The sequence below is a fragment of the Pelodiscus sinensis genome, chromosome 2, assembly GCF_052426305.1.
Source record: "Pelodiscus sinensis isolate ZL-2025 chromosome 2, ASM5242630v1, whole genome shotgun sequence".
Taxonomy (NCBI): domain Eukaryota; kingdom Metazoa; phylum Chordata; order Testudines; family Trionychidae; genus Pelodiscus; species Pelodiscus sinensis.
Genome location: NC_143053.1, coordinates 145,698,561 through 145,725,689, shown reverse-complemented (window position 1 = coordinate 145,725,689; position 27,129 = coordinate 145,698,561). Strand labels below are relative to the sequence as shown.

The 27,129-nt window shown below is 43.9% G+C and overlaps 1 protein-coding gene across 1 annotated transcript in view; it reads right to left on the bottom strand.

The window, feature by feature from the left end:
* The window catches only part of GABBR2 (gamma-aminobutyric acid type B receptor subunit 2), an 862,687-nt gene that overhangs the window by 537,584 nt on the left and 297,974 nt on the right, over window positions 1–27,129 (bottom strand). The window contains exon 3 of the mRNA XM_075921529.2: window positions 21,557–21,727. Coding sequence (XP_075777644.2) covers window positions 21,557–21,727 — 171 coding nt within the window. The remainder of the gene's footprint in view (window positions 1–21,556; window positions 21,728–27,129) is intronic.

Sequence of the window (27,129 nt, the reverse complement as noted above, 5' to 3'; positions counted from 1 at the left end):
ACTGAAACACAAATATCCTGCAGTCCTGTCAAAACAGCAGTGATTACTCTACTGGGAGCTGCCAGAACTCTACGGGCACCTCATGGGCTACAACTTCTTACTGTGCTTAGAAGAAGAGTGTACCAAGGCAAGCCAGGTGATGGCTTCCCCTTGACTACATCCCCAGCCCTACCTGCCCTTACTTCTTCTAGGAGACCAGCCTTCCCCTCTTGCTGGTTGATACAGTCCTGTAGCTCAAGTGACGTCTGCCTGTATTACAATGCTAAGATTCAGGGCTGAAACACTACCGTTAGCACGTGATGGGGGTTGTTGCAGTTGCATGTAAGAAATGTTTTTAAAACACACTTTGAAAAGACTTCAAAATCAAGTACTCAAAAGTTAGGAAATCTCAGTTGTCTTTTCGGCCTTAATGCAGCCCCCTTGTGCAGCTATGTTTCAGTGCAGACTTTAATTACATAATCACATACTTCCTCCTCTTTCCCTCCACAGCCCTCTCCCCATCCCTCACAGGACTCTTGCCTCATTCAATGATCAGAATGGACATCTAAAGGCAGAATGAAGGGTGCACGGCCAGCCATAAATCAAGCCATTTCCTGGTTTTCCAGAGCTGACTTTGCAACCTAAATACTGGGTTAATGTGACTTTTGAATCTACATGAATTTACAAAGGGTAAACTGACTGATCTGGGTAACTGGAAAGTGGTTAGCTTGTATGGCAGACCAATGGCAGTGGGCTGCAGGAGTTGATGGGAGGTAAGTACACATGTAGTTGGGTGTGTGGGTTCATGTTCCCTAAATAGGTTGCCACAGATGGCTACCTGAAACTCATTAGGAGCCAACCTGCAGCGCAGCCTAATGGAACATCTGCTGCCAGTTAAGACGTGCTAGCCCACTATAAGCATAAGGGGTTTCTCCCAAGATGCCAGGGAGAAGGCATTGAGGGAGTGGTTGGGGAAGTGGACCAGGGAAAGGCTGTTATATGGTGGGGATAAGGTCAAGAGCCCCACTATTAGCTGCTACTTAGGGCCCCTGGGGATGGAACCTAGAGTAGGTGGGTAGGACCGATTACCCCCAACCCTCCCCTCATCCAGTGGGCTGCCACCAGGGGAAGGGATCTTTCAGACCATGGAAGAGTTTTTCCCTATTGGCTGCTGCTGAAAAGGGCTCATTAAGCAGGGAACCCTCACCTCTAAAAGAACTGAGTGGGAGGATCACTGCGAGCCTCAGAGGCATCCTAAAATCCACCAGGAAGCACAGGACCCAGGGGACACTACCAGAGCTCTGCAACACCTGATATTGATCCCAGGCAAAAAACTAAACTGATGACTTTATTGTTAAAGCTAAAGGAATGTAATACATTTAACAGTAATAAACACGGGTTCATGGAATATAAGTCTTATCAAAAACACTATGATTCATTGACAGACTCAAAAGTTTAGGTGATAAAAATCAAGTGAAGTATTCACATAATATACTTAGAATTTGGTGTAAGACATTTGCTTAGGTAACAAATCGTTGTGGTAGTGGCCAGGGTAGGCATTTGGTTTGGGTTTTTTGGTAGATCAATCACTGTACTAAATCTGTAATATCTGCACATATAAACTGTCTTAAAATCTGGCTTGTGAGTAAATCTCAAACACTGTTAATAGGCAATTATCAACTAGAAAGAGTTTTTCTAATGTGGGCCCTGCAGAAATTTTTAATGAAGGATGTGGAAGAAAATATAAGAGCATTTCTGATAAAGTTTGCAAATGAAACACGGATTGGCAGGGTAGTAAATAACAAGGCCAGGAGCAATCTGGACCACTTGGTAAACTGGGTACGCATTATGAGTTTTAATTCAGCCAAATATGCAATTAATCATCTAGCAATAAAGAGACTATATTCTGAAAAGCAGTGACTCAAAAACTGTGTTTGGAAGTATTGTGGATAATCAGCTGGACATGAGGACTCAGTGCAAGTTCTGCAAAAAGTGCTAACAATTCTTGGATGCCTTGCTACGGGAACATCAAGTAGGAGTAAGGAAATGATAACCTCAATATGTAGCTTTGGACGAACACTCCTGGAACACTTTACTGGATTTTCTGGTTTTCTATGTGAATTAAAGCAGCTGGAGACTTTTCTGTTGAGAACTCTATGAATCAAGCTCATGGAGTCCAATTTTGGTTTCCACACTAAAAAGGTACTGAAAAAAATGGAGGGTATAGAGAAAAGCCACAGCAATACTTCGTAGTCTGGAGAGTTCACCTTACATCTAAAAGTCTCTCCAAGAAGAGTTATGTCTATAAATGCCTACACAGGGAGACAGCTTGATAGATCATGGTCTTGAATCTAAAAAACAAACATATATCCAGAGACAATGAATGGAAGTTGAAGCCAAAGTGCAAACTGAAAATAAGACATATTTTAAATAACCAAGGAATGTGGCAAATTCTCCATCACTTGGAGACAAGTCAAAATTAAAAGTCTTTTTAAAATACATAATGTAGTTGAACTAGAAGCTATTACTCTAAACAGGAATTAATGATGAAATTCTCTTTCCTCTGCCCTCTGCTATTCAGGAGGTCAGACTAGATTATCATAATAGTCCCCTCTAGCCCTAAGTCTAAATATATGCAGAAAAAAATCCAATGACATCTGTGTGCCAGCTCCCATAACTTTTTTCCCTTTAAATAGCCTAGAACAGACCAATTTTATGACTATGTAACGATGGTGCATTTTCCATAGTTACAGCTGCTGTTGAGCTTCCCTTATTCTGATTCCCCTCTTTTCCCCAAAAATCCTCTCGCCTCTTTGTGCCTCAATTCTCATGTGAACAAAATTGGTATAATGATACTCTCTGTTGCCCCTTGAACTGATTGTATGACTGGTGACCATGTATCATGGCTCAGTAGTGATTTTATGCTTGCCAGACGTAAAATGACATTATCAAGCATAAGATTGTCAGGGTGTTTTGGTTATTAGTTTGAAACATCCCTTTTCTTGGGGGTAGAGGTCTAAATAGATGAACATAAGTCAACTGATTATTAGGTTAGCTACAGTTAAAGGTTTGTAGTATTAGTAAAAGGCTTTGTGGTAATAGTTTTGCTAAAGGCTGACTGATGTGGCCTGCGGAGATAACCTCAGGGCAGATATTTTGCACATGCATTCCAAGAAACTATCCTGCAAACATAAAAAGTAGCTGCTTTATCACAGCACTTATAGCCAAAGTGCTTAATTTGTACCAAAAAAGTGCCTAAGCTCATGCAACTAGCATTCAAGTAAGTTTTTACATTTGTGACTGATGCAGCAAGCCCAAGAGGTGCCAGAGCTATGAACTGCCAAGCCTAGAGGTGCTGGAGCTCACCCTGTCAAGCCCTGGCACAAATGAAATACTCTAAGGACCTGAGATGTTCCTGAGGTTGTGGGCTATCTCTCCTAACCTAGCCTCATCCAGCACTGCTCCAGAGAACCAGCATGCAGGCCTTCTTAAATGGCCTGCTAGGTCCTGATTGGTTAATGTCTCCTTCTGGCTCTTTAGGGCTCTAGAGAATTAGGTCTTTCTGGTAGCCCAGTCTGAATGTTTTTTGTTTTGGTTTAGTTGTTTTTAATTTTAAGTCATTGCCTTCTACAGAGGGCAGAATATGCCTGATACATCCTGTCTGCAGTGTTATAGCCACGTTGGTCCCAGAATGTTAGGGAAAAGGTAGGTGAGGTATTCATTTATTAGCCCAATTTCAGAAGTTGGACCAATAAAAGATATTACTTCACCCACTTTGTTTTTCTGATGGACATTCTCAGTTTGTTTGTTTGTTATGTTCGCTTTAAAGAGATATTGAACAATCACCAGCAGTAGAGCTTCCAAGAAAAGATTTCAGCCAGAGCTAAATTTAAAATACTTCCCTTTAAAATATTTTATTTATTTATTTAAATATGTTTACCCCGCCTTTCTATTTAAAATATTCAAGGTGGCTAAAATAGTATGTGAAAAAACTACATAGAAGCCTCAGAACTCAAAGGGCACACAGAAATACGCTGTGTAAAATTTCCCCCTTCTAATTGGCCTCCTACTTTTGGAAAAACACAGGAATTTACACCCTCTGTAAGGCTTGGTTTTGCACAACTCTTTAGTCATTACCAAAATTGAGTCATCCAGTGTTAGTAAAGAATAGATTTCTTTGAACTAACAAAACAAGAGTAGGCACAGATGGTACTGTGTTTTGTTTTCAATTTAAATCCCAGAAACATAACAAGCACTGTGTGTGGGTTTGTTTCTTTGTTTGGAAAGAGGTGCATGGGGGTAATCCCAAAAAAGGTTACTATATTAGAGAATAGGGAGATGGAAAGTCAATGGTTTTCAAGTGAAAGAGGCGAACATTCTTAAATCCTGATCCCTCTTCTTTCAGAAAGTCAGTCCCACCTCAGCCTCCTTATTATTTAACTGGGGCGGAGATGACTGCATTTGTCTGTTTTTTCCCCGGTGACAGGCATTTGCCCTGAAGTGTTGGGAAAACAAAACTAAAACAAAACAAACAAGAGTTATGGAATTTGCCAGAGGAAACTAGCTAACAAACACTTCTATTTTCCATTGTTTTAAGCAGGACAAGAAAGGCCAAAACGGTTTGGAGAGAAGCTTCAGGACTGATCAAGGAAGAGTGACAAGGATAACATAGATCATTCTTCTCATCCACCAATGCCAGAGCAAACATGTTTTTAAAACTTATTAGACCTGACAGAGAGCGAAAGATGAGACTTTGCTAAGCTGCAGGCAACTTAATGTTTGTTTGATAGTACATCAGGGAATCATGCAAACTAAAATTAACCAAAAAAGCTAGAGTGAAGGAAATGACTGGAAAACTTAAATGAAAGTAGTTATTGTCCACTCTTTCTTAAATGAAGTTTCTGTTGCCATTACGAGTGCTTAACATTTACTGTAATGTAGATTTAAATACTTTTTTTGCTCTAGACTTTTTATTAGAGTCCCTCATTTATTCCTAGAACAGATAAAGCACCATATTGTCAGTGAGTGCTTTTCTTTTTGCATCTTAGAAGCATTGCAAATTGCTCCAAATATTTCTGCAAAGGGAATGATGGATTGATTTAAATCAAAGTGATTTAAATCACAGATTTTAGTTATGATTTAAATCAGCAAGCAGGAAACCTTGATTTAAATAATTAATTTAAATCTTTTGCATTTATAATTTTAAGCTAGCTTTTTACATTGGTTCATATATCCAATAAAATTATGTTGATTTGCAACTAAATATAGTCCTTATGCTAAATTTGGTACTTCTTTTTTGCTAATCAGAAGGATACATTATATCTACACACCATTTACTGAGCAATTATATAGCTCAACAAAAAAGATTAAGATTCTTAATTTTTACATTTTGGTTTTGTTAGAAATAATTCATTTCTTATTTACTAGATGACCATGTTTTACTCATGATTTGTCTTGAAGTATATTTGGATGGAAACAGCAATTCAATTAATTTTTTTTAAAAGAAGCTAGTTTTGGGTATTAATTAAATAAAACATGATTGACATAAGAAATCAAACATGTTTTGCATTTTAAACTGATTTATTTCACAAAGCAGTATTAGCTTTTGTAGTTAGTAAATTGATGAATAATTTTTGGTCACTGTAGGCCAGGTTTCAGTACATTTAAGTGTCTAAAGATGCAGGTAAATGCTGCATGGGAATTTCAAAGTGCCTAAACAGGTTAGGTACAAATGATGCTAAAATGCTCAAGATAGTTAAGTCAAAAGCAGACTGTGAAGAGCTTCAAAAGAATCTCACAAAATGAGGTGACTGGGCAGCAAAATGGCAGATAATATCATACCAACTATACGTTTAAAATGATGGGGACTAAATTATCTATTACCATTCAGGAGAGAGGTCTCTGAATAGTTCTCTGAAAACATCCACTCAGTGTGTAGCAGCAGTCAAAAAAGAAAACAGAATGTTAGGAATCATTAAAAGAAGAATAAAAAATAAGACAGAGAACATCTTACTGCAGCTATATAAATCCATGGTACACCCGCATCTTGAGTACTACATGCAGATGTGGTCATCTCCTTTCAAAAAAGGTATCTTGAAAAAGTCCAGAAAAGGGCAACAAAAATTATGATGGGGTTGGAATGCTGCTACATGAGCAGAGATTAATAAAACTGGGACTTTTCAGCAAAGAAAAGAGAAGACTAAGGGGGGATATGTTAGAAGTCTATAAAATCGTGACTCGTGTGGAGAAAGGAAACATTATTTACTTGTTGCCATAACACAAGGACTAGGGGTCACTAAATGAAATTAAATGGTAGCAGATTTAAAACAAACGAAAGGAAGCGAAGCAGACAGGGGACTGCAGACAGGGGAGTTGAAGAGGGAGAGCAAAGCGACCCCACCGCCGAAGAGGCTACCCGGTGAGAGTACAAGCTGTGGTGTGAGTGTGTGCCTGTGCCTGACTGTTTGAATTTTACAGTTTGAAGTGTGAATTGAGAGTCTGATTCCAGGTGAGTGCTAGCAGTTTCAGTTTCAGCTTCTGTGGCAGTTGGGACTGAGAGCCTGCCATTGTTCCCTTGATTGCCTCTGATTAGCCTCAGGCTCAGCCTTCCCCTGTGTGACTCAGAAGGGGGCAGGCCTGACCTAGGCAAGCAGGCTTTAAAAAGCCAGAGCAGTGCGACCAGGGGAGCGAAGCGGACAGGGGACTGCAGACAGGGGAGTTGAGCAGAGGGAGTGACTGATGGTGATGAAGACCCGAAGCGCTTGTGCCAGTACTTCTCCTGTCTCCTCCACCTGTGCCTGTATCCAGACAGAGAACCTGAGCATGGATGCCTCTACCCAGGTCCTGGTGTGGTCTTGCTGTAGTTGTGGCTTGCAATTCCCACTGAGTGATCTCCAGGCTGGGGGAGACAACCGTTGTGAAAGGTGCCTGCTGGTGGAATCTCTCAGGCAGCAGGTGGGAGAGCTACAGGAGGAGGTGGCCAGGCTGAGGAGCATTCGAAGCCATGAGGAATTCCTGGACAGTATTCCTGTGGAGTCCACGGAGGTCACTGTCCTAGGATGTGGGACTGTTGACCAGCCACTTATGGAGGAGGCAGTGGTGCAGGGTGAGCACTGGCAGCTGGTTACTTCCGGTAGCAGGCAGTGTTCCACCCCTGCTCCTAACCCTCCCACTGTGTTGTTACATAACCGTTACACTTTACTTTCAGCAGGAGACAAGGAGTCACCCCCCACAGTGGAGGAGACCAGGCCTTGCACCACCAAGGTTGAGCAGTCTCCTGCCACCACTGCGAGGAGGAAACGTAGGGTAGTGGTGGTTGGAGACTCTCTTCTGAGGGGAACGGAGGCACCCATCTGTCGCCCTGACAGCTCATCTCGAGAGGTATGCTGTCTGCCAGGGGCCCGTATTCGAGATGTTACGGAGGCATTGTCGAGGATTATCCGGCCCTCTGACTACTACCCCATGCTACTCATCCACGTGGGCACAAATGATACTGCCAGGTGTGACACTGAGCGGATCAAGTGTGACTACAGGGCTTTGGGAGTACGGGTGAAGGAGTTTGGAGCGCAGGTGGTATTCTCTTCTATCCTTCCTGTCAAAGGTAGGGGCCCGGGCAGAGAGAGGTGCATCCTGGAGGTGAATGCCTGGCTGCGACGATGGTGTCGCCAAGAGGGATTCGGCTTCCTTGATCACGGGGTGCTCTTCCAGGAAGGACTGCTTGGAGGAGATGGAGTTCACCTTTCCAGGAGCGGGAAGGCCTTGTTTGGACACAGACTGGCTAACCTTGTGAGGAGGGCTTTAAACTAGGTTTGTCAGGGGCAGGTGAGCAAAGCCCACAGGTAAGTGCTGCATGTGCGGGACTAGGAGATGGGTTGGAAATGGGGGGGACTACGGCCTATAATGGCAAGGAGAAAGGAGGGTCAGGGAACAACAGGGAGGCAAGATCAAATCAGTATCTTAGATGCCTATATACAAATGCGAGAAGTACGGGTAATAAGCAGGAAGAACTGGAATTGCTAACCAATAAATACAACTATGATATCATTGGTATTACAGAAACCTGGTGGGATGGAACGCATGATTGGAATGTTGGTATGGAAGGGTACGGCTTGCTCAGGAAGGACAGACAGGGAAAAAAGGGAGGAGGGGTTGCCTTGTACATTAAAAATGTACACACTTGGACTGAAGTGGAGATGAACGTAGGAGATAGCTGTGTAGAGAGTCTCTGGGTTAAGCTAAAAGGGGTAAAAAACGAGGGTGATATCATGCTAGGAGTCTACTACAGGCCACCTAGCCAGGTGGAAGAGGTGGATGAGGCCTTTTTTAAACAATTAACAAAACTATCCAAAGCCCAAGATTTGGTGGTGATGGGGGACTTTAACTATCCAGACATATGTTGGGAAACTAACACAGCGAGGCACAGGCTATCCAATAAGTTTCTGGACTGCATTGGAGACAACTTTCTGTTTCAGAAGGTTGAAAAAGCTACCAGAGGAGAAGCTGTTCTGGATTTGGTTTTAACAAATAGGGAGGAACTAGTTGAGAACTTGAAAGTGGAAGACAGTATAGGGGACAGTGATCACGAAATAATAGAGTTCATGATCTTAAGAAAAGGTAGAAGGGAGACCAGCACAATTGAGGTAATGGATTTCAGGAAGGCAGATTTTGATAAGCTCAGAGAACTTGTAGGTAAGGTCCCATGGGAAGCAAGACTGAAGGGAAAAACAACTGAGGAGAGTTGGAAGTATTTCAAAGGGACGTTGTTAAGAGCCCAAAAGCAAACAATTCCGCTGTGTAGGAAAGATAGAAAATATGGCAAAAGACCAGCTTGGCTTAACAAGGAGATCTTGCACGATCTCAAAATAAAAAAGGAGTCATATAAAAAATGGAAACTAGGACAACTAACAAAGGATGAATATAAGCAAGCAACACGGGAATGCAGGGGCAAGATTAGAAAGGCAAAGGCACAAAATGAGATCAAACTAGCTACAGGCATAAAGGGAAACAAGAAGACCTTTTATAAATACATTAAAAGCAAGAGGAAGACCAAGGACAGGGTAGGCCCACGGCTTAGTGAGGAGGGAGAAGCAGTAACAGGAAACTTGGAAATGGCGGAGATGCTCAATGACTTCTTTGTTTCGGTCTTCACCGAGAAGTCTGGAAGTGTGCCTAACGTAGTGAATACAAGCAGAGAGAGGGTAAGTTTAGAAGATAGGATACACAAAGAACAAGTTAAAAATCACTTAGGAAAGTTAGATGTCAGCAAGTCACCAGGTCCTGATGAAATGCATCCTAGGATACTCAAGGAGCTGATAGAGGAGGTATCTGAGCCTTTAGCTATGATCTTTGAAAAATCATGGCAGACAGGGGAGATTCCAGAAGACTGGAAAAGGGCAAATATTGTGCCCATCTATAAAAAGGGGAATAAGAACAACCCAGGAAATTATAGACCGGTCAGTTTAACGTCTGTCCCAGGGAAGATAATGGAGCAGGTAATTAAGGAAATCATATGCAAACACTTGGAAAGTAATAAAGTGATAGGGAATAGCCAGCATGGGTTTGTGAAGAACAAGTCATGCCAAACTAATCTGATAGCTTTCTTTGATAAGATAACGAGCCTTGTGGATAAGGGAGAAGCGGTGGATGTCATATACCTAGACTTTAGTAAGGCATTTGATACGGTCTCGCATGATATTCTTATTGATAAACTAGGCAAATATAACTTAGATAGGGCCACGATAAGGTGGGTGCATAATTGGCTGGATAACCGTAGTCAGAGAGTGGTTGTTAACGGTTCTAAATCCTGCTGGAAAGGGATAACAAGTGGAGTTCCTCAAGGGTCTGTTTTGGGACCCGTACTATTCAATATCTTCATCAATGATGTAGATATTGGGATAGAGAGTACGCTTATTAAGTTTGCAGATGATACCAAACTGGGTGGGGTTGCGACTTCTTTGGAGGATAGGGACATAATTCAAAATGAGCTTAGCAAGTTAGAGAAATGGTCAGAGGTAAACAGGATGAGGTTTAATAAAGAGAAATGCAAAGTGCTCCACTTAGGAAGGAACAATCAGTTCCATACATACAAGATGGGAAGCGACTGTCTAGGAAGGAGCATGGCGGAAAGGGATCTAGGGGTCATAGTGGACCACAAGTTGAATATGAGTCAACAGGGTGATGCTGTTGCAAAAAAAGCAAATATGATTCTAGGTTGTATCAACAGGTGTGTTGTAAGCAAAACTCGTGAAGTCATTCTGCCGCTCTACTCTGCACTAGTTAGGCCTCAGCTGGAGTACTGTGTCCAGTTCTGGGCGCCACATTTCAAGAAAGATGTGGAGAAATTGGAAAGGGTACAGAGAAGAGCGACAAGAATGATTAAAGGTTTAGAGAACATGACCTATGAAGCCAGGCTTCATGAACTGGGCTTGTTTAGTTTGGAAAAAAGAAGATTAAGGGGGGACATGATAGCGGTTTTCAAATATCTAAAAGGGTGTCACAAGGAGAAAATTTGTTCCTCTTGGTTTCTGAGGACAGGACAAGGAGTAATGGGCTTAAAGTGCAGCAGGGGAGGTTTAGATTGGACATTAGGAAAAAATTCCTAACTGTCAGGGTGGTCAAACATTGGAATAAATTGCCAAGGGAGGTGGTGGAATCTCCCTCTCTGGAGATATTTAAGAACAGGTTAGATAGACATCTGTCAGGGATGGTGTAGGTGGAGCTTGGTCCTGCCTTGAGGGCGGGGGGCTGGACTCGATGACCTCTCGAGGTCCCTTCCAGTCCTATGATTCTATGATTCTATGAAGATTTCTTCACACAACACACAGTCAACCTGTGGATGTTGTGAAGACTAGGACTTTAAGAGGGTTCAAAAAAGAACTAGACAAAGTCATGGAAGATAGGTGCATCAATAGCTATGAGACAGGAAGGGTAGGAACGGTGCCTGTAGCCTGTTTGTCAGAAGCTGGGAATGGGTAACAGATCATTTGATAATTACCCTTTCTATTCATTCCGTGTGGGGCACCTGGCATTGGCCACTGTCAGAGGACAGGATTCTGACCCAGTAGGGCCTTTCTTACGTTCTTATGTCCTACTGAAATTAATAGGAGCTGAAATCAAAGGGAGTTAGTTCCATCTGCACACTTGACTCATCTTTTATTTGAAAATATAGTTCTCCTCCCACCGGCACTTGACTTTTGTCTTGTGGCCACCCTGCTAGTATTTCTCTCTTGACTGTGTGTACTTCAACATCCTTTTCTGTAGCCTTTGATTTCTATTAGCTTTGCTGTTGTAATTGGACGACAGTGCAGCATACTAACAAATTCAGTCTCCTGATCCCATTCTCTCAACTCGCTGATGCTGGATACATATGTCCAGCTCATGATGTCAGCTAACACCAGTAATCATCCTGGACAATGTCTGATCTCTACCCAGTAGTACTAAAGGCATATCAACATGAGCTACAATCTCTCTGAAGCACTAAAAAGGGTCTACAACACCTGTCTGATTGCACTATCATTCTGAACACAGGTGTTCTGGTGGAATCAACCTATATCACAGCCAGGAGCTATCTTTCTATTTGGGCTTAGCCCTGTTCTGTTTGGGTGCATCTAGACTACATGCTTCTTTCAAAAGAGATCATCTAAACAGCCACAAATTTTTAAAAAAAGCTATCTGTTTTTTCGAAAGAGAGCATCCAGACAATCTAGATGCTCTCTTTCAAAAAAGCCCTGTTGTGGTCAAGAACGCCTTTTTTTTAAAGAGCTTTTGAAAAAAGGCATTCTGCCTTGTAAAGTGAGGTTTACTGCTGTAAAAAAAAAAGCCACATTCTTTTGATTTAATTTCGAAAGAACGCAGCGGCAGTCTAGACACAGGTGAAGTTTTTTTTTAAAAAAAAGCCTGTAGTCTAAACATAGCCTCTCTGACAGGACTCTGTTGACATAACTCATTGGCTGCTCCTGTGAAAGAGCTACACCCAGTCCTGTCAGTGATACAATATTGTGGCTGGTTGGTAGTACTTGATAATGGATGCCCCGGTTTTGATTTATTTCAGTGTGTCAAATACTTTCTGTTTGGGACCTGTTCCATCCCACCCAACATCTGACCTTGTGATGTTGACTGCAGTCAGGTGTAGACAGAACTTGGACATAATACATCATTCCTATGAAGCGGTATACCCCTTCCACTCCACTGGATCTGGCACGTCTCTAAGCGTTTTCATCTTGGTGGGATCTGCTCTCAGTTTCTCTTCTGTGAGCAAATGGTCAGTGAAAATTTATTTATTTGAGTCAGTTTATTTGAGTCAAATTTTTTATATTGAGTTTTATGTTCTTGTCCCTACATTACTGTAGAAAATCTAATAGCTTTCTGTCATGGTCTCGTTCATCTTCTGTCTCAGTACTGCCTTCACCTATAATGAGGATGCTACCAGCAATTATTCCCTTTCCCTTCTCTCCAGTCAGTGCTTTTGTGAGACTTCTCTGGAACTACTTTGATGCTTGGCTTATGTGTCTGAGCATGTGCAGCTCACTATAGTGACCGAACGGTTTTGCACATCACAGACCACAAAGATTATGGTTTTGGAAATATGATGGGGAAACTCTCCCCACATAGGTAGAAGAAGGGTTAATAGCAGCCCTTAAAGCAGCTGTGCAGAAACCAGCTAATCAGAGGAAGGCTTAGAAGCAACCAATCAGGGCCAGGTTGGACCCTACAAAAAGGGCCACAGGACAGCGAGGATCTCCCTTATGGAGCTTATGGAAGAAGGATTATCTGCCTGTAGGGGGAAATACCTGGGACAGAGCAGTGCTGTGCAAATGGTGCTATGGGGAAGTGGCTAAGGGAAAGCGGATTGCAGCAAAAGGGAAAGAGAGGCAGTGAGTGTTTGCCAGTTATAGGATCCCTGGGTCAGGACACAGGAGTGGGTGGGTCTGGACCCCCTTTGTCAAACTAGCTGCCAAAGGAAGAAGCCAGCCAAAAAACCTGCAAACTGCAGCTAAAAACTGCAGTGTGCCCTGAGGGAGAGGCTGGATTAGGGGCTGAACTTTGTCACTGTAACATGAGCCCACGAGAAGTGGGCTACAATGGAGTTGGGGTACGTGCCCTGAAAACTACGCTGAAATCCAGGAGCAACACAGGTCACCACAGACAGTGGATATGGTAAAGAAGCAGTGAGACAGACACCACAAGAGGAAGGCACCATGCTGAAGAGCAGAGCTAATTCCCAGAGTAACCACCAGGAGACACCCTGGGGGTGAGCACATCCCATTACAGGAAAGTTCTGGCAATATGCCATCAATGGAGGGCACTAGACAGTGGCATCTTTACGATGTTCAGATCAATAGTTTTGGATCCATTAAGATGTGTAATTTGGTTTCTCTACTACCCCCATGCTGCTTACCCAGCCTATACAGGCTTCTCTATGTGCTGCTATTACTCTTGGCAGAATTCAATATTTTTAAAAATGTCAATGAAAAAAATCAATTTCTCTTTTTTTTTCCAAAAAATTTTAATCAATTTTTATTTACATTTCTGCAGAGTGACAGCAGCCTGGAGAAGCTCCCAACACCAGGGGAGGCCACCCTGCTGCTTAATGTCTCGTGCTGGAGAGCTCATCCTCATTGCAGTCCTTACTGATGGTCTTTGCTCTGCCCTGCCAGTTGGACAGGCCTGACTCTGGCATGTTGCACCTGCAGGGTTTAGGCATCAGCAGGCCTGTGGCTGTGCAGGGAGGCCCCTGCAGCTCCACTGTCACAGACATGAGTAGGAAGTCCTGGGGAGTAGTGCAGAGACTGATGGCACTTCCAGCTGGTGAGTGAGAGAGCAAGTCCATGACTGTGACATCCAACCACCGCAGCAGCAAGGTTCTAGGAGGAGAGACTTCCCCCCCCCCCCCCCAACCAATTGTTGATGGTGGGTGAAAAAAAATCAATTTCTGCATGCCCACTGAAATCAACTTTTTCTAACCTTCATCAATTAAAACCAAGTCCTCTCAGGCCATGCCTAGCTATGGTGGTACTCCCAGCTCTGCAGATGTTCCAGCTCCTGGCATACTAAATTTACATGCCACTGGAATTTCCCTTCAACGTAAGCACACAAGTCTACTGTGAGATCTACTACCAGTCACTGATTTCCTTTGAGACACCCACTGCCTTTGAAAACATCCCCATATGCTTTTAAAACTCTTTTCATTGTTCCCTTTTGCTTCATAAACTGCAGCTGTAAAATTTTGATTCTGCATCCTGGTCAGATCTCTGGTTTATATGATGGTATTTTCCAGGGAGGATCTGCAGTCCTTACTATCCACCATTACAAATTTCAGTTGTTACCATCTGTTATTTTTTAGGTTAATTACTATGAGATTATGTTTTCCTGTGGTCTGCATTATGGATTCATAGTACATTATTAAATTGTGCCTGATCTTTGTAATGAGCATGTTTGAATCCAAATCACCCTAAAAAAATCTCATGGCAGAAGATGCTGATAGCCAACAGTATGAGAAATCATACTGAATGTCCCCTATTCATATTTTGACATGAACAGAGGTTGGTATTGTCCCTTGTTGCTTTCTTGACAGCCTGAACCTATGCTCCCAGACTTGGAGAGTGTCTTGGTATCATTACTATTGTTTGATGTACAATATCCTCTTGTACAGTTCTGACTAAATCTTTGAGATTTCCCTCTGCTCTCACATGTGCTGCTAAAATGGTTCAACATGCCACATTCCTTGCACTGCTGTCCTACTTATGGGCAGTTCTCCATTACCAGCTGTCACAAATCATAGTCCCCCGGTAGATTATGTGAGAAATGTGTGCAAATGAGTCGAAGTATTCCCTTGGCCCAGCAGGTGTTGCTGTATATCACTCTACTGGGCTTGCTCTCAAGGCCTTTCAATCGTCTGGTCCCCTGTCAAGGTCCCAGGTGAAATCACAAAACAGCCCACACTGAGCAAATAGGGTTAAACAAAAAAGTAAAGAAATCTGTAAGCAGTTCCCTGCAAAATATGGATCTATCTTACTCCAGAAGGGCCTGGGGAGTATCCATGCCTGCCTCAGAGCCCTGAGACTCCAGTGCAAGTCTCAGTCCTCTTTCCCATTCAACGCCATGGCTCTGCATGCGCTTTCTGTGAGGGCAGGGCCTCTTGGGGCTGAATATGCTTCTCTGCAGAGATGGAGACACTCAACAGTCTGCTCCCTTCCCAAGGTTGCCCCCAGCTGAGTGGAGTTCCCTCTTTTTAACCGCTTCTCCTATCCTGGCATGATTGGCAGGTCAGGGCCATTTCAGCCCAAAGCAGTTTCTTAACCTCTTCCATGAAGGCGTGGGGTGTCTATAACATTCACACCTAGTCATGCTGTCTTCAATGGCAAATTAATCTTACACTGAGCGTGGAACCCTGGCCATCTGCCCTACTTAGCTGTTGTCTCGCTACATGTATTTCTGGGGGTTCTACCCCCGAGGGCTGTCATACTTTTTCTTGACTCTTTTGCTGCATTCTGCGTGTCTTAGCATCTATCTAACAAGAGACTGCCTACCCAGACAGTCTGTCCCCTGTATGGTGATCACAAGTGCCTTAGACTAGCCTGTCCTGAATTAGGAAGACTACTAAGCCCCCAAAATTGCATCTCTGAGCTAGATTTATGTATGCAAAATCCATTGCTGGGAAGTGGGGGGTGTCTGATTTCTAAAGGTCACATAGCCAGCTGCTACTGGCTATTGTCTTAGGAGGGAGGTGAACTACTGGAATGGGTTGCCCAGGAAGTGGGTGTGAAATCTCCCTCCCTGGAGGTTTTCCAGTGGTTGCTGGGAGTTGGGGGAGGAGCTGCTGTGGGGTGGGCTGCTGGACTGCACAATGGCGGTGAGCAGGTGCTCAACGGCAGTGGTGAAAGCCTGAGCCTGTGGTCTCAGGCTGCTGGGACAGCTGCTCCCAGAAGGTGTGCCACAGCTCCCGTTCAGCGCAGTGCTCCTCCAGCTCAGTGACCCGCCCCTGCTGCTCCTGCTTAAAACTACACTGGAGGGCACTTGAGGTGTTCCCACATCAGCTTGTCTCGGGGTCGACAGTGGGTCTCTATGGGTCATGTTGATGGCACAGTAGGTGGTGCACACACCACCCTCACAGCAGGCCAAGCTCTGAAGACAAGTGAGAAAGGCAGTCATACCAGAAGACAGTGTGTATGAAGGCTTGCCCTAATATGTGAGCCGACACCGAAGGCATTGGTTCAGTCAATGGTGATGGGTATCAAGTAAAGACCATTTGTTGCCACACAGAGGGCACTTTCCTGCAGGGGCACGGATGTTCCAGGGAGCCTAGCTACCCCCACTTCCCAGGGACAAGCAGGCATGGGAAGGTGCCAGTCAGGCCAGGAGCCTGTGGACAGGAGGGGCAGGGATGGGTTAGCTTGCCTTCCCTCTGTGCCACAAACACACTGGGTCTGCCAATGGTGGAGTCCAGTAGAGAGAGAACTTCTATCCCTGCCCACTGGAAGAGATGGGAGGAGGTGTGTGTGAGCAGCAGATGCAGCTTGCCAGAGGGGGGGTTCTACTGGGGTCTCCTCCTTTTCCTTTCCACAGCAGATTCCCATGCAGGGGATCAGTGTTCTCTGCCTCACCACTCTTGACCAGGAGTGGATGCTACCCAAGTGCAGGCATGAGCCAGTGCTGTGTGCGGCACTGCTGTGTGGTTCCATGACCCCAGCATCCTTAGTGGTGGCTTGTTGTGGGAAGGTGTCCCACCATGGAGTTGGGAGGAAGGCGGACTCTTCAGGAAACTTATGAGAAGGACCCAGGGGTTCCTGTGTGACAGCCTCAGGGGGTTGCATGTTCCAGACTGGAATTCCATGTGCACCCATGTGCATGGGCTGCTGTGCAGGCCCCAGGCTGTGAATAGCAAATTCAAAATAGGCATTATTCCTCATAGAATGAGGGGTTGTTATTTCACTATCACAAGCCTGGTATTTTCAAATAATGTGCTTGCTGTGTGGTGGCTTGCCTTGTTACTTTGAAATAACTCCATAGTGTAGACATGCCCTTGATGATTCTCTTTTAAACAATTTTACTGCATTTATTTATAACCTTTTTAATAGGATGAGAAATTGTAACGCCCACAGGCAGGCTTGAACCTGGGACCTCTGGAGCTTAGCACATGAGCATGTACGACATGAACTAAAAGCCAGCTGGCTATTAGCTAAGGTTGTAGACTAGACTCCTTATTCTCCCTGTGAGTGGTCCCAGTGCCACTAGCTGGGACAGTACACCATACTTGGAAGGGGCATTGATTACAAAATCACACTTAAAAGTTCTCAGTTGGTTTGATGCAGGTACAATGGATGACAGAGATGCAGTGATTTCTACAGTAGACATCTAGAACCATGACCTAATAAACAGAAGTGTAAAAAAAAAGTATTTCTTCCAACTGCAAGTGTTATTGTTATTTATTTGGTAGTAAGATGTTTTCAAATGGTCAAGGCCAAAGGCCCGAGTTATGCCATTCTGGAAATGTGGTTACTAAGGTAACAAGAAGGAAGACTTTAACTATATTTTCTTCTTCAGATCAGTAGCTAATTTCACTAACTCCCTACACACTTTTCATTTCTTCCTCCTTTTCAAAATACCACCTACATTGATGATACTAAACTGGGAAGTGCTGAGAACTCCAGGCAAGGGCAGAGGAATAATACAAAGGAAATACTGTTAGAAATATAGGCAAAGCACAAAAATAAGTTAGACAAACACAACTTAACTTGTCTTTAAAATAATCCCATGCACAAGTACTCAATGGAGGGGAAATACTTGAAAAGCAGCAGCAGTGACAGCAAACACACCACAATAGGATCTAGGTCATAGCAGGCAACAAATTAGGCATGCCAAAATGCAAACAGCAGTAGGAAGAGCTGATTTTAGGTTGCATAGGAGGAGATATCATAGCACAAAACAAGGAAATAACTGTCTTTTTTTCATAGTACTTGTGGGATCACGACTAAAATACAGCTTTTAATTCTAGGTACCCTGAAGCCACAAAGGTGTATCTATAGTCAAATTGGAGGAAATGCAGGAAAATCAAGCAAAAATAGCTACAGTACTGGAGGAACTGATGAGAGAGATATCTAGATCTAGATATATTTTAGAGTGCTTCTGTTTGTGCATCTGTGAATATGTTTGTTCAAGAATTCCTCTTAAACCATAAGAGCTAGGACCACCAATTTGGTAGGCAGCTTCCGCTTACCCTAAAGTATCCCTGGTTGTGCCTGGAAAACAAGAAATGCTGGGAATGGGACTGTTTTCCATAGCAGGGAAAGGGAGGAGGCAGGGAGTGGAGGGGCGTTTAAGGGAAGGGCACAAAGAGGAGGAACGCGACACTGAGAGCGGCCACTGGGGGGCAACTGAAGCACAAAGAGAGTGGTCAGCAGGGCTGGGTCTCCACCATCTTGCGTGCCATGAGACTAGATATGGAGCCCTCCTGCCCCAAACCTGGAGCCCGCTCTCCATGGACAGCCTGCAGGCTGAGGGGACAGCTGGAGGAGGGTAACAGCCCCTGGAACCTGGATCCTCCCCAAACAGCTTTCATGATATGTGGGGGAGGCCTGCTGGGAGCTAGGGTTGCCTGACCTCCACCCCAGACATCCTGCAGGCCACAGGGAGGGAGTGTGCTAGAGGCCAGGGGCAGCCCCTGGAGTCTGTCCCCCTCCCCCCTCCAAGACAGTCTGCCAAGGAGAACTGTTAGAGGAAGGCAGTGAGGGGGGAAACTCCCAGAGTCTCACCCCTTCACCCCCAGACTGGCTGCAGGCCATGGATGGGCCATTGGAGCCTGGACTCCCAAGGCTGCAGGCCATGGGGAGAGGGTACTGGAGGATGTGGAGAGGCCTTCAGGCTGCAGGGAGGTCACTGGAGTGAGAGCAGTTCTCAGACCCTCTCCCAAAAGCCTGCAGGCTGCAGTGCAGGGAGGGAACTGGAGTAGGAGAACAGCCCCCAGAGCCTGGCCCCTCCTCAAACAGCTTGCAGGATGTGAGGGGGGACCCACTGGAGGAGGGGGCAGCCCCTGGTTGCTTCCTCCCCCAAACATCCTGCAAGGAGTGGAGGGGGACCTGAAAGCCAGGGGCAGCTTACAGCCTGGCCAGGCCCTCAGAGTACCCCCCCCCAAAAAAAAAACAGGCAGCAGGATGGAAGGTGCCATTGTAGGCCAGAGGTAACCCTGAAACACCACATACTCCACACCAGCAGCAGACAGGGATTGGGGGCAGGTGGAAGCCAGTGCCAGCCCACAGAGCACTTCCCCCCTCCAACAGGAGTCACCCTCTAGGGAGCACTGCCACAGCCCCCTAGGAGAAGCCACTGCTGGAGCAGTGCCACCTTGCCACCACACACAGCCCCAGTAAACCCCCCCTCTCAGTCCCCTGACCTGAGCTCTGCCCTGAATGCTGCACCTCCCACCTGAACTGACTTCTGCATCCCCACCTGCTTCCTCCTGAGCTGCCCCCATCTCGTGCCTTGAGGCCCCCCACCTTCCAATCCTCTTTCCTAAGCCACCCACCCCCTTGACTCTCCTTACCCTAAGAAACAACTCTCCATTGCCGCTGCAGCTCCAGTGGGCACAGACATGTTCTCCAGCTGGGGCAGGTTCAGGTTCATCTGCCCCCTGCATACCCCAGCTTGAGTGAGGAATGCAGCAAACTGCACTTTCCTCTGATGAAGGAGAACAGCCAATCACATCCCCATGTGAATCAGTCTCCCACCACCTTCCTTAAAGAGCACCTGAGGGTGGGAGGCTTGGGGCTATGACAATTCTGGATGGGGTGGGAGGAGGATCCCCCACAAGCCTCTTTTCACCAACCTAGTGATTTGGTCTCTTTTCTGTAGGGTTTTATGAGAAGCAGTCCTATTCCAGGCACAGCCTGTTTTCCTGCCACAACCAAACGCTGACTTCAAAGCAAAGTTTTGATAAGAGGAAGCTGCATACCAAATTTGTTGGTTCTAGCTCTCCAACGAGGAGTTCTTCAACACACAGACAGACAAATTATCTCAAATATATAGTAAATACTGGTACATAGTAGCCTACTTTGAAATCACATTCAGTGCACTCCTAATCTTATTTCTTCACCGCTCCTCCAATAGTCATGGCTGTCCACACTGAGATAATATAGCTGTCATCTCCTGCCATCTGGAAATTTCGTGGACATTCCTTAGAAGAAAGAGCTTTACAACCTGTGTGTCTCAGAATTTTACTTAGAGATTATACATTTAAGATATACTTTGTCTAAATACAGTATTCTTTGAACTTAAAAAAATCCAGCAATCTAATTTTATTTTCATAAACTGAAATTACACGCACACAAATCAGTATTACTTGGTGTACCTCCAAAGGAAAGATGTTCCAAATGGACATAATGGCACTTTCTGTTTTTTTCTATATTCTGTAATTGTATTATTTGCATGAAATTGAAAGAAAAGAGGGAAGTTCTATATTCAACTGTAAGAGAAAAGGGTTAAATTTTAATGGTCCCAAGGAATCATGACTCAGTGTATTATACATAAGCCACTTGGATGCTAGAGAGGTGTTGACAGGATCCTTCATTACCATAAGTTTAATATATTGTGTGGCAATTAAATTTACCATCTGCACACAGAAGGGTGACACTTACATCTCCAGAAAAATGAATATTTATTTAATTCAGTGACATACAACATTCTGTCTGGATATGATCTCAGTGAAAAAGAGGGGAAAACTGCCTGTATACAACAGGATAAAAGTGTGGCTTTGTCATGTGCTACTTACTACACGTTAAAATCCCAGCACAGAAAATACAGATGGGGGTATCACAATTTATCTGAAACAGATAATGTGTTAAAACCAAAATTTTCCTTGCCTAGACTAGAAGTTTAATATGTGTTAGCTAGCACTTTTTTATAATGACATCAAGACCAGAAAGAGAAAGATGGGGCAGAGTGTTAGCTCACTCTAGGATCATGAGTACTCAAACTGTAGCGAAGGGAATGAAAATAAGAGGGTGCAACTAGTTCTACATCCTTGTTCCCCATCTAGACTGCAGCTTTTCAACCAAAGCCGGTTTGGAGACTAGATTTGTAAGTGTGCAAACTGATGATAGAGGCTTAAAGGAAGGAACAGACTGAGACTACATTTGGTCTACGTACTAGCCAAACCAATGACCAAACAAAGATAAAAATTCCCTTACAAGTATATATGCATTACAAATCAAGAGATGCAGAGGCGGGTGTAATTAGAATGTTGATGACATATCTACATAAAAGATTTGTTTTTGCAAGAGTGTTGTTATAACAGAGTTCAAACTCTCAGCAGAAATCTGCTGCACCTGTGCAAAACTTAATAAATAAAACCATTCTGGGCCTCACTCTGCAACAATGCAGCACAGCTACATGATATCTGCATAATTATACAAGTACTGAAATCCCTTACAGAAACAGGCTTTAAGTACAGTAAATGCCATCTGGCAAGAAAAAAAGAATCAGATTTAAACAATGGATGCATTTTCCCCATTAATGGTGGAAGTAGGTTCCTGAGTATTAAACATTAGAAATCACCTTCTTATACCATTAGTTAAGCAGCTCTTACCTCAGAGAATCTTTGTACATCCTGAGTTAGAGTCCCCACCCTCTTCCACTGATAATATTTGAGTAACTTCAAAATTGCAGGATTCACTGCATTATCAGATGGCACTGTCCGGAAGAAATAAGGATATTTTTTCTTATCTGCTAACTCCGGGGTTGTTGCTGCAAATGAGAGCTGAAAAACAAAGAAACGGAAATCTCAATGAGTGAAATCTAATTGCTGACCCCATAAGAAGCTTACCCTACTTAATGCAAAGTAAAGTACATGAGGTGATGAGTTATGGACATTTGGAGATGTTTTAACTGTCTTATATTGAATAAATAACTTTTACTTTTCAGAAATAAACCTTTACAACCTTGTCTACCTTTTCAACACCACATATGCTATCAGATATCACAACAGTATAGCCCATCTGCTACAAATGTAACTACATGAGTCATTAATGTTTTGAGAAGGTTGCACTACAAAATTCCCTGTGTCAGATTATCTCCACCCATGTTAAAAACCACGGAGAAGTAGCTTTTGGGGAGAAGCTATCCAAAGAGTCCCCTTCAACTTCCCTCCACATGAAAGGGTCTTGAGCCAATGGCCAATCCTGTTCACCACTCTCCAGCTTCAGTGGAAGTTGCGGGTGTGCAAAACATGCAAAAATAAAGCCATTTACCTGCCTCCATGTGAAGTCAGGTTTTAAAGCCATGGAGGAAATCAACAGGCAGCCAAGATAAACACACAAAAGTCCCTGGCTACCAATCTCCAGTTGTGTTAGACAATGACCCCTCTCTGGACTTTTATGTTAGGACAGGGACAGATTGTCCTTGGCTCTTGCACAACTTTTAAAATTAGGTCAATTGAGTGTCTAAATGTGGAGTTAGATGACTAATACTAGGTACACCCGCCTGGAAACATTAGATAAACCTCTCTGACCAAGTTTCTTCTCTAAATTGGAGATGATACAGACTTACCTCTCAGTGGAGTTTTTGAGAAATAATGAGTAAATGTGTTTTTTTTTAAACACTTTGAAAACTAAGGCACTGGCTCAGAGCTATCCTTAATAATTGCTGAAAATGGCGTTTGGAGTCTACACTCTCAACGTTGTCAACACCAATTATAGACTTGTAGGACTGGAAGGCTATGTCTACACAGCAACGTTAATTCAGAATAACATTAGTTATTCCAAAATAATGTAGTGCATGTCTACACAGCAAGTCCATTATTTCAAAATAAATTAAAAATAACGGACTTCTTACTCTGACTCCTGTAACCCTCATTGTATGAGGAGTAAGGGAAGTCAGGGAAAGAGTGCTCTATTTCAAAATAACTGCTGTGCAGACAACACCAAAAATTGAAATAAGCTATTTCAACTTAAGCTACACAAGTAGCATAGCTCAAGTTGAGTAGCTTATTTTGAGTTTAGCCCTGACGTGTTGACATGCCTGAAGGGACCTCAAGACTTCTAATCCAGTCCTCTGCACTCATGGCAGGACTAAGCATTATATAGACCAGGGGTGGCCAACCCGTTACAGGCGAAGAGCCAGAATGTTTGGTCGAGCAAAAAAAATCCAAAAAAACAGTTTGCCCTTTTAAAATCAGAGCAGGTATTGCCCTTTTAAGGTGGCCATTTTTAAGGTGGTCATTTTAAAGTCTGCACGGGATGCTGTGACTCTGGCTCTGTCTCTTTCAGACAGAAACACACTGCCCCTTTAAGAGCTGAAAGCTGTGGGTGCGGGAGCCGCATGTGGCGCAGGAGCCGCATGAGGCTCGCAAGCTGCGAGTTGGCCACCCCAATATAGACCATCTCTGACAAGTGTTTGGCTAATCTGCTCTTAAAAATCTCTAATAATGGAGACTCCACAACCTTTCTAGACAATTTATTCTAGTGCTTAACTACCATGACAGAAGTTTTTTGCTAATATCCAATCTGAACCACCCTTGCTGTAATTTAAGACCATTGATTCTTGTTTTCAGAAGTTAAAGCAAATATCATTTTTTCACTCCTCTTTGTCACAATCTTTTAAACCTTTTATGTTCTTGAAAAATGATATCATGTCCCCTATTCTCTTCTCCAGGCTAAACAAACCCACATTTTTCAATCTTCCTGTAACAGGGTGAGGTCACAGAAGACCCCCTGGGGTGCCTCCCAGCCCAGGGTGCTGGCACGGCCACTGCCACTTGCCTTCCTGTTCTCTGGGTCACCTCACCACCTAGTTCTGCTGGGCCAGCGCTGCTGGTCTCCTCCAGACAAGGCTATGAGCCGAGGTCCCTGCCCCGACCGAGAAGCAGTACAAACACTGAATCTCTTCAGGTCCAAGGAAAGTACAATTTTGGGCCCAGCCTCCTGTGATACTCCTCCCCAAATGGTATCAAAACCCCAAAGGATCAGGTAAGCTACCTTTATCAATGAAAGGGGGAATGTCACACTGATTGTTTCCCCAGGTAATAATTGTTTACATTGGGTTTAATAGAAAATAAAAGTGATTTTTATTAAGTACAACAGTAGGATTTAAGTGGTAAAAAGTGAGAACAGGCAGAGCAAAGCAGGTTACAAATCAAAAGAAACAAAAACATTTGGCTAATTTTACACTGAAACTTCAGTACAAACTTTCCAAACTCACCCTAAAACCTCTTTTCCAGCTGCGCCTCCAAACCAGGGCTGTTTCCCCACCTTGGGTCTTCGTCCCCTTCCTTCAAATGCAGCCCAGCCAAAAGACCAAAAACCTCCTACTTTTCTATTCTTTTTAAAGAAAACCCTTATTACTGTACATGGGGAAGTCACCTGGCCACTCCCTACCAGCCACTGCTGTCTTAAGGATAAAAGGCTATTTGCATATGACTGCCCAGACACTGAGACCTCCCTTGATGACTCTCATTCACACATTTAAAAATCATAAAATATTCCCTACTCCAGATGTCTAATTTTACACACAAGAATGATACACACATCAAAATAAGATAAACAGAATCAGGGGATCATGACATGAATATTGATAGGTTACATAAAATAATTTGCTCAAAGCCTCTTTGAGTTAAGTCTATTCATGTCCATGGGGGGGGGGGGGGGAAATCTGTCACACTTCCCTCATAGATCATATTTGTAGACCTGTAATCATGTTGGTTGCTATTCTCTGAACTTTCTCCCATTTGTCTACATCTTACCTGAACTTATGGCTACCAGAACTGGATACAATACAGAATTTCAGCAGCATAGATTAGAGGAGAATTACTTCTTGTGTCTTCCTTACAACACTTCTGCTAATGTATCCCAGAATAATGTTTGCTTTTTTTGCAATGGCATTACAAATATTTAGCGTTTACTCATATTTAGCCAGTGATCCATTATGACCCCCAGATCCCTTTCTGCGATACTCCTTCCTAAGCAGTCACTTACCGTTTTGTATGTCAAGTATCAGAGGGGTAGCCGTGTCAGTCTGAATCTGCAAAAGCAGCGAGGAGTTCTGCGGCACCTTATAGACTAACTGAAGTGTTGGAGCATAAGCTGTGGTGGGCAAAGCCTACCGACCGCTATGCTTACCTGCATGCCTTCAGCTTCCATCCCGGACACACCACATGATCCATTGTTTACAGCCAAGCAGTGAGGTTCAACCTCATATGCTCCAACCCCTCAGACAGAGACCTAACTTACAAGATGTTCAACAAGCATTCTGTAAACTACGATACCCACACGAGGAAGTGAGGAAACAGATTAACAGAGCCAGAAGCCTCCTGCTATAGGACAAGCCCAAGAAAGAAACCAACAGAATACCACTGGCCATCACCTACAGTCCTCAGCTAAAACCTCTCCAACGCATCATTAGTTATCTACAACCCATCCTGGACAATGATCCCTCACTTTAACAGGCCTTGGGAGGCAGGTCAGTCCTCGCCCACAGCCAACCCGCCAACCTGAAGCATATTCTCACCAGCAACTATACACCGCACCATAATAATTCTAACTCAGGAACCAATCCATGCAACAAACCTCGGTGCCAACTCTGCCCACATATATATACCAGCAACACCATCACAGGCCCTAACCAGATCAGCCATACCATCACTGGTTCATTCTCCTGCACATCTGCTAACGTAATATATGCCATCATGTGCCAACAATGCCCCTCTGCTATATACATCAGCCAAACTGGACAGTCCCTACGTAAAAGAATAAATGGACACAAATCAGATATTAGGAATGGCAACATACAAAAACCTGTAGGAGAACACTTCAATCTCCCTGGACACACAATGGCAGATCTAAAGGTAGCCATCCTGCAGCAAAAAAACTTCAGGACCTGACTTCAAAGAGAAACTGCTGAGCTACAGTTCATCTTCAAGTTTGACACAATCAACTCAGGATTAAACAAAGACATGGAATGGCTTGCTAACTACAAAGAGCAGCTTCTCCTCTCTTGGTATTCACACCTCCAGATCAGCTACTAGAAGTGGGACTCATCCTCCCTGATTGGATTCACCTCGTCATCTCCAGCCTGATTCTGGCCTGCATATTTTTACCCGCCTCTGGAAATTTCCACTACATGCATCTGACGAAGTGGGTCTTTGCCCACGAAAGCTTATGCTCCAACACTTTGGTTAGTCTATAAAGTACCACAGGACTCCTCACCACATTTTGTATGTGTGCATTTGATTGTTCCTTCTAAGTGGAGTACTTTGCATTTGTCCTTATTAAACTCCATCCTATTTATACCTCAGCCATTTCTCCAGTTTGTCCAGATCATTTTGAATTTTAATCCTATCCTCCAAGGCACTGGTTAAGTCCTGAGGGTGCCAGACAAGAGAGGGTCAACCTGTACTTATTTCTTTTAAATAAACATTTTGTTTTTGAATAATTGCTGATTGTAAGTCCATCCTTGAACAAAAGACGATGACACTAAGCTAGGGGGAGAGGTAGATACGCTTGAGGGCAGAGATAGGGTCCAGAGTGACTTAGACAAATTGGAGAATTGGGACACAAGAAATCTGATGAGGTTCAACAAGGACAAGTGCAGAGTCCTGCACTTGGGACGGAAGAATCCCAAACATAGTGACAAGCTGGGGACCAACCAGTTAAGTAGTAGTTCTGCAGAAAAGGACCTGGGGGTTACAGTGGATAAGAAGCTGGATATGAGTCAACAGTGTGCCCTTGTAGCCTAGAAGGCTAATGGCATATTAGGTTGCATTAAGAGGAGCATTGCCAGCAGATCCAGAAATGTCATTATTCCCTTTATTCGGCTTTGGTGAGGCCACATTTGGAGTATTGTGTCCAGTTCTGGGCCCCCCACTACAAAAAGGATGTGGACGCATTGGAGAGGGTCCAGCGGAGGGCAACCAAAATGATTAGGGGGCTGGAGCATATGACTTATGAAGAGAGGCTGAGGGAGTTGGGTCTGTATAGTTTGCAGAAGCGAAGAGTGAGGAAGGATTTGATAGCAGCCTTCAACTTCCTGAAGGGAGGTTCCAAGAGGATGGAGAAAGGCTGTTCTCAGTAGTGACAGATGGCAGAACAAGGAGCAATGGTCTCAAGTTGTGGTGGGAGAGGTCCAGGTTGGATATTAGGAAAAACTATTTCACTAGGAGGGTGGTGA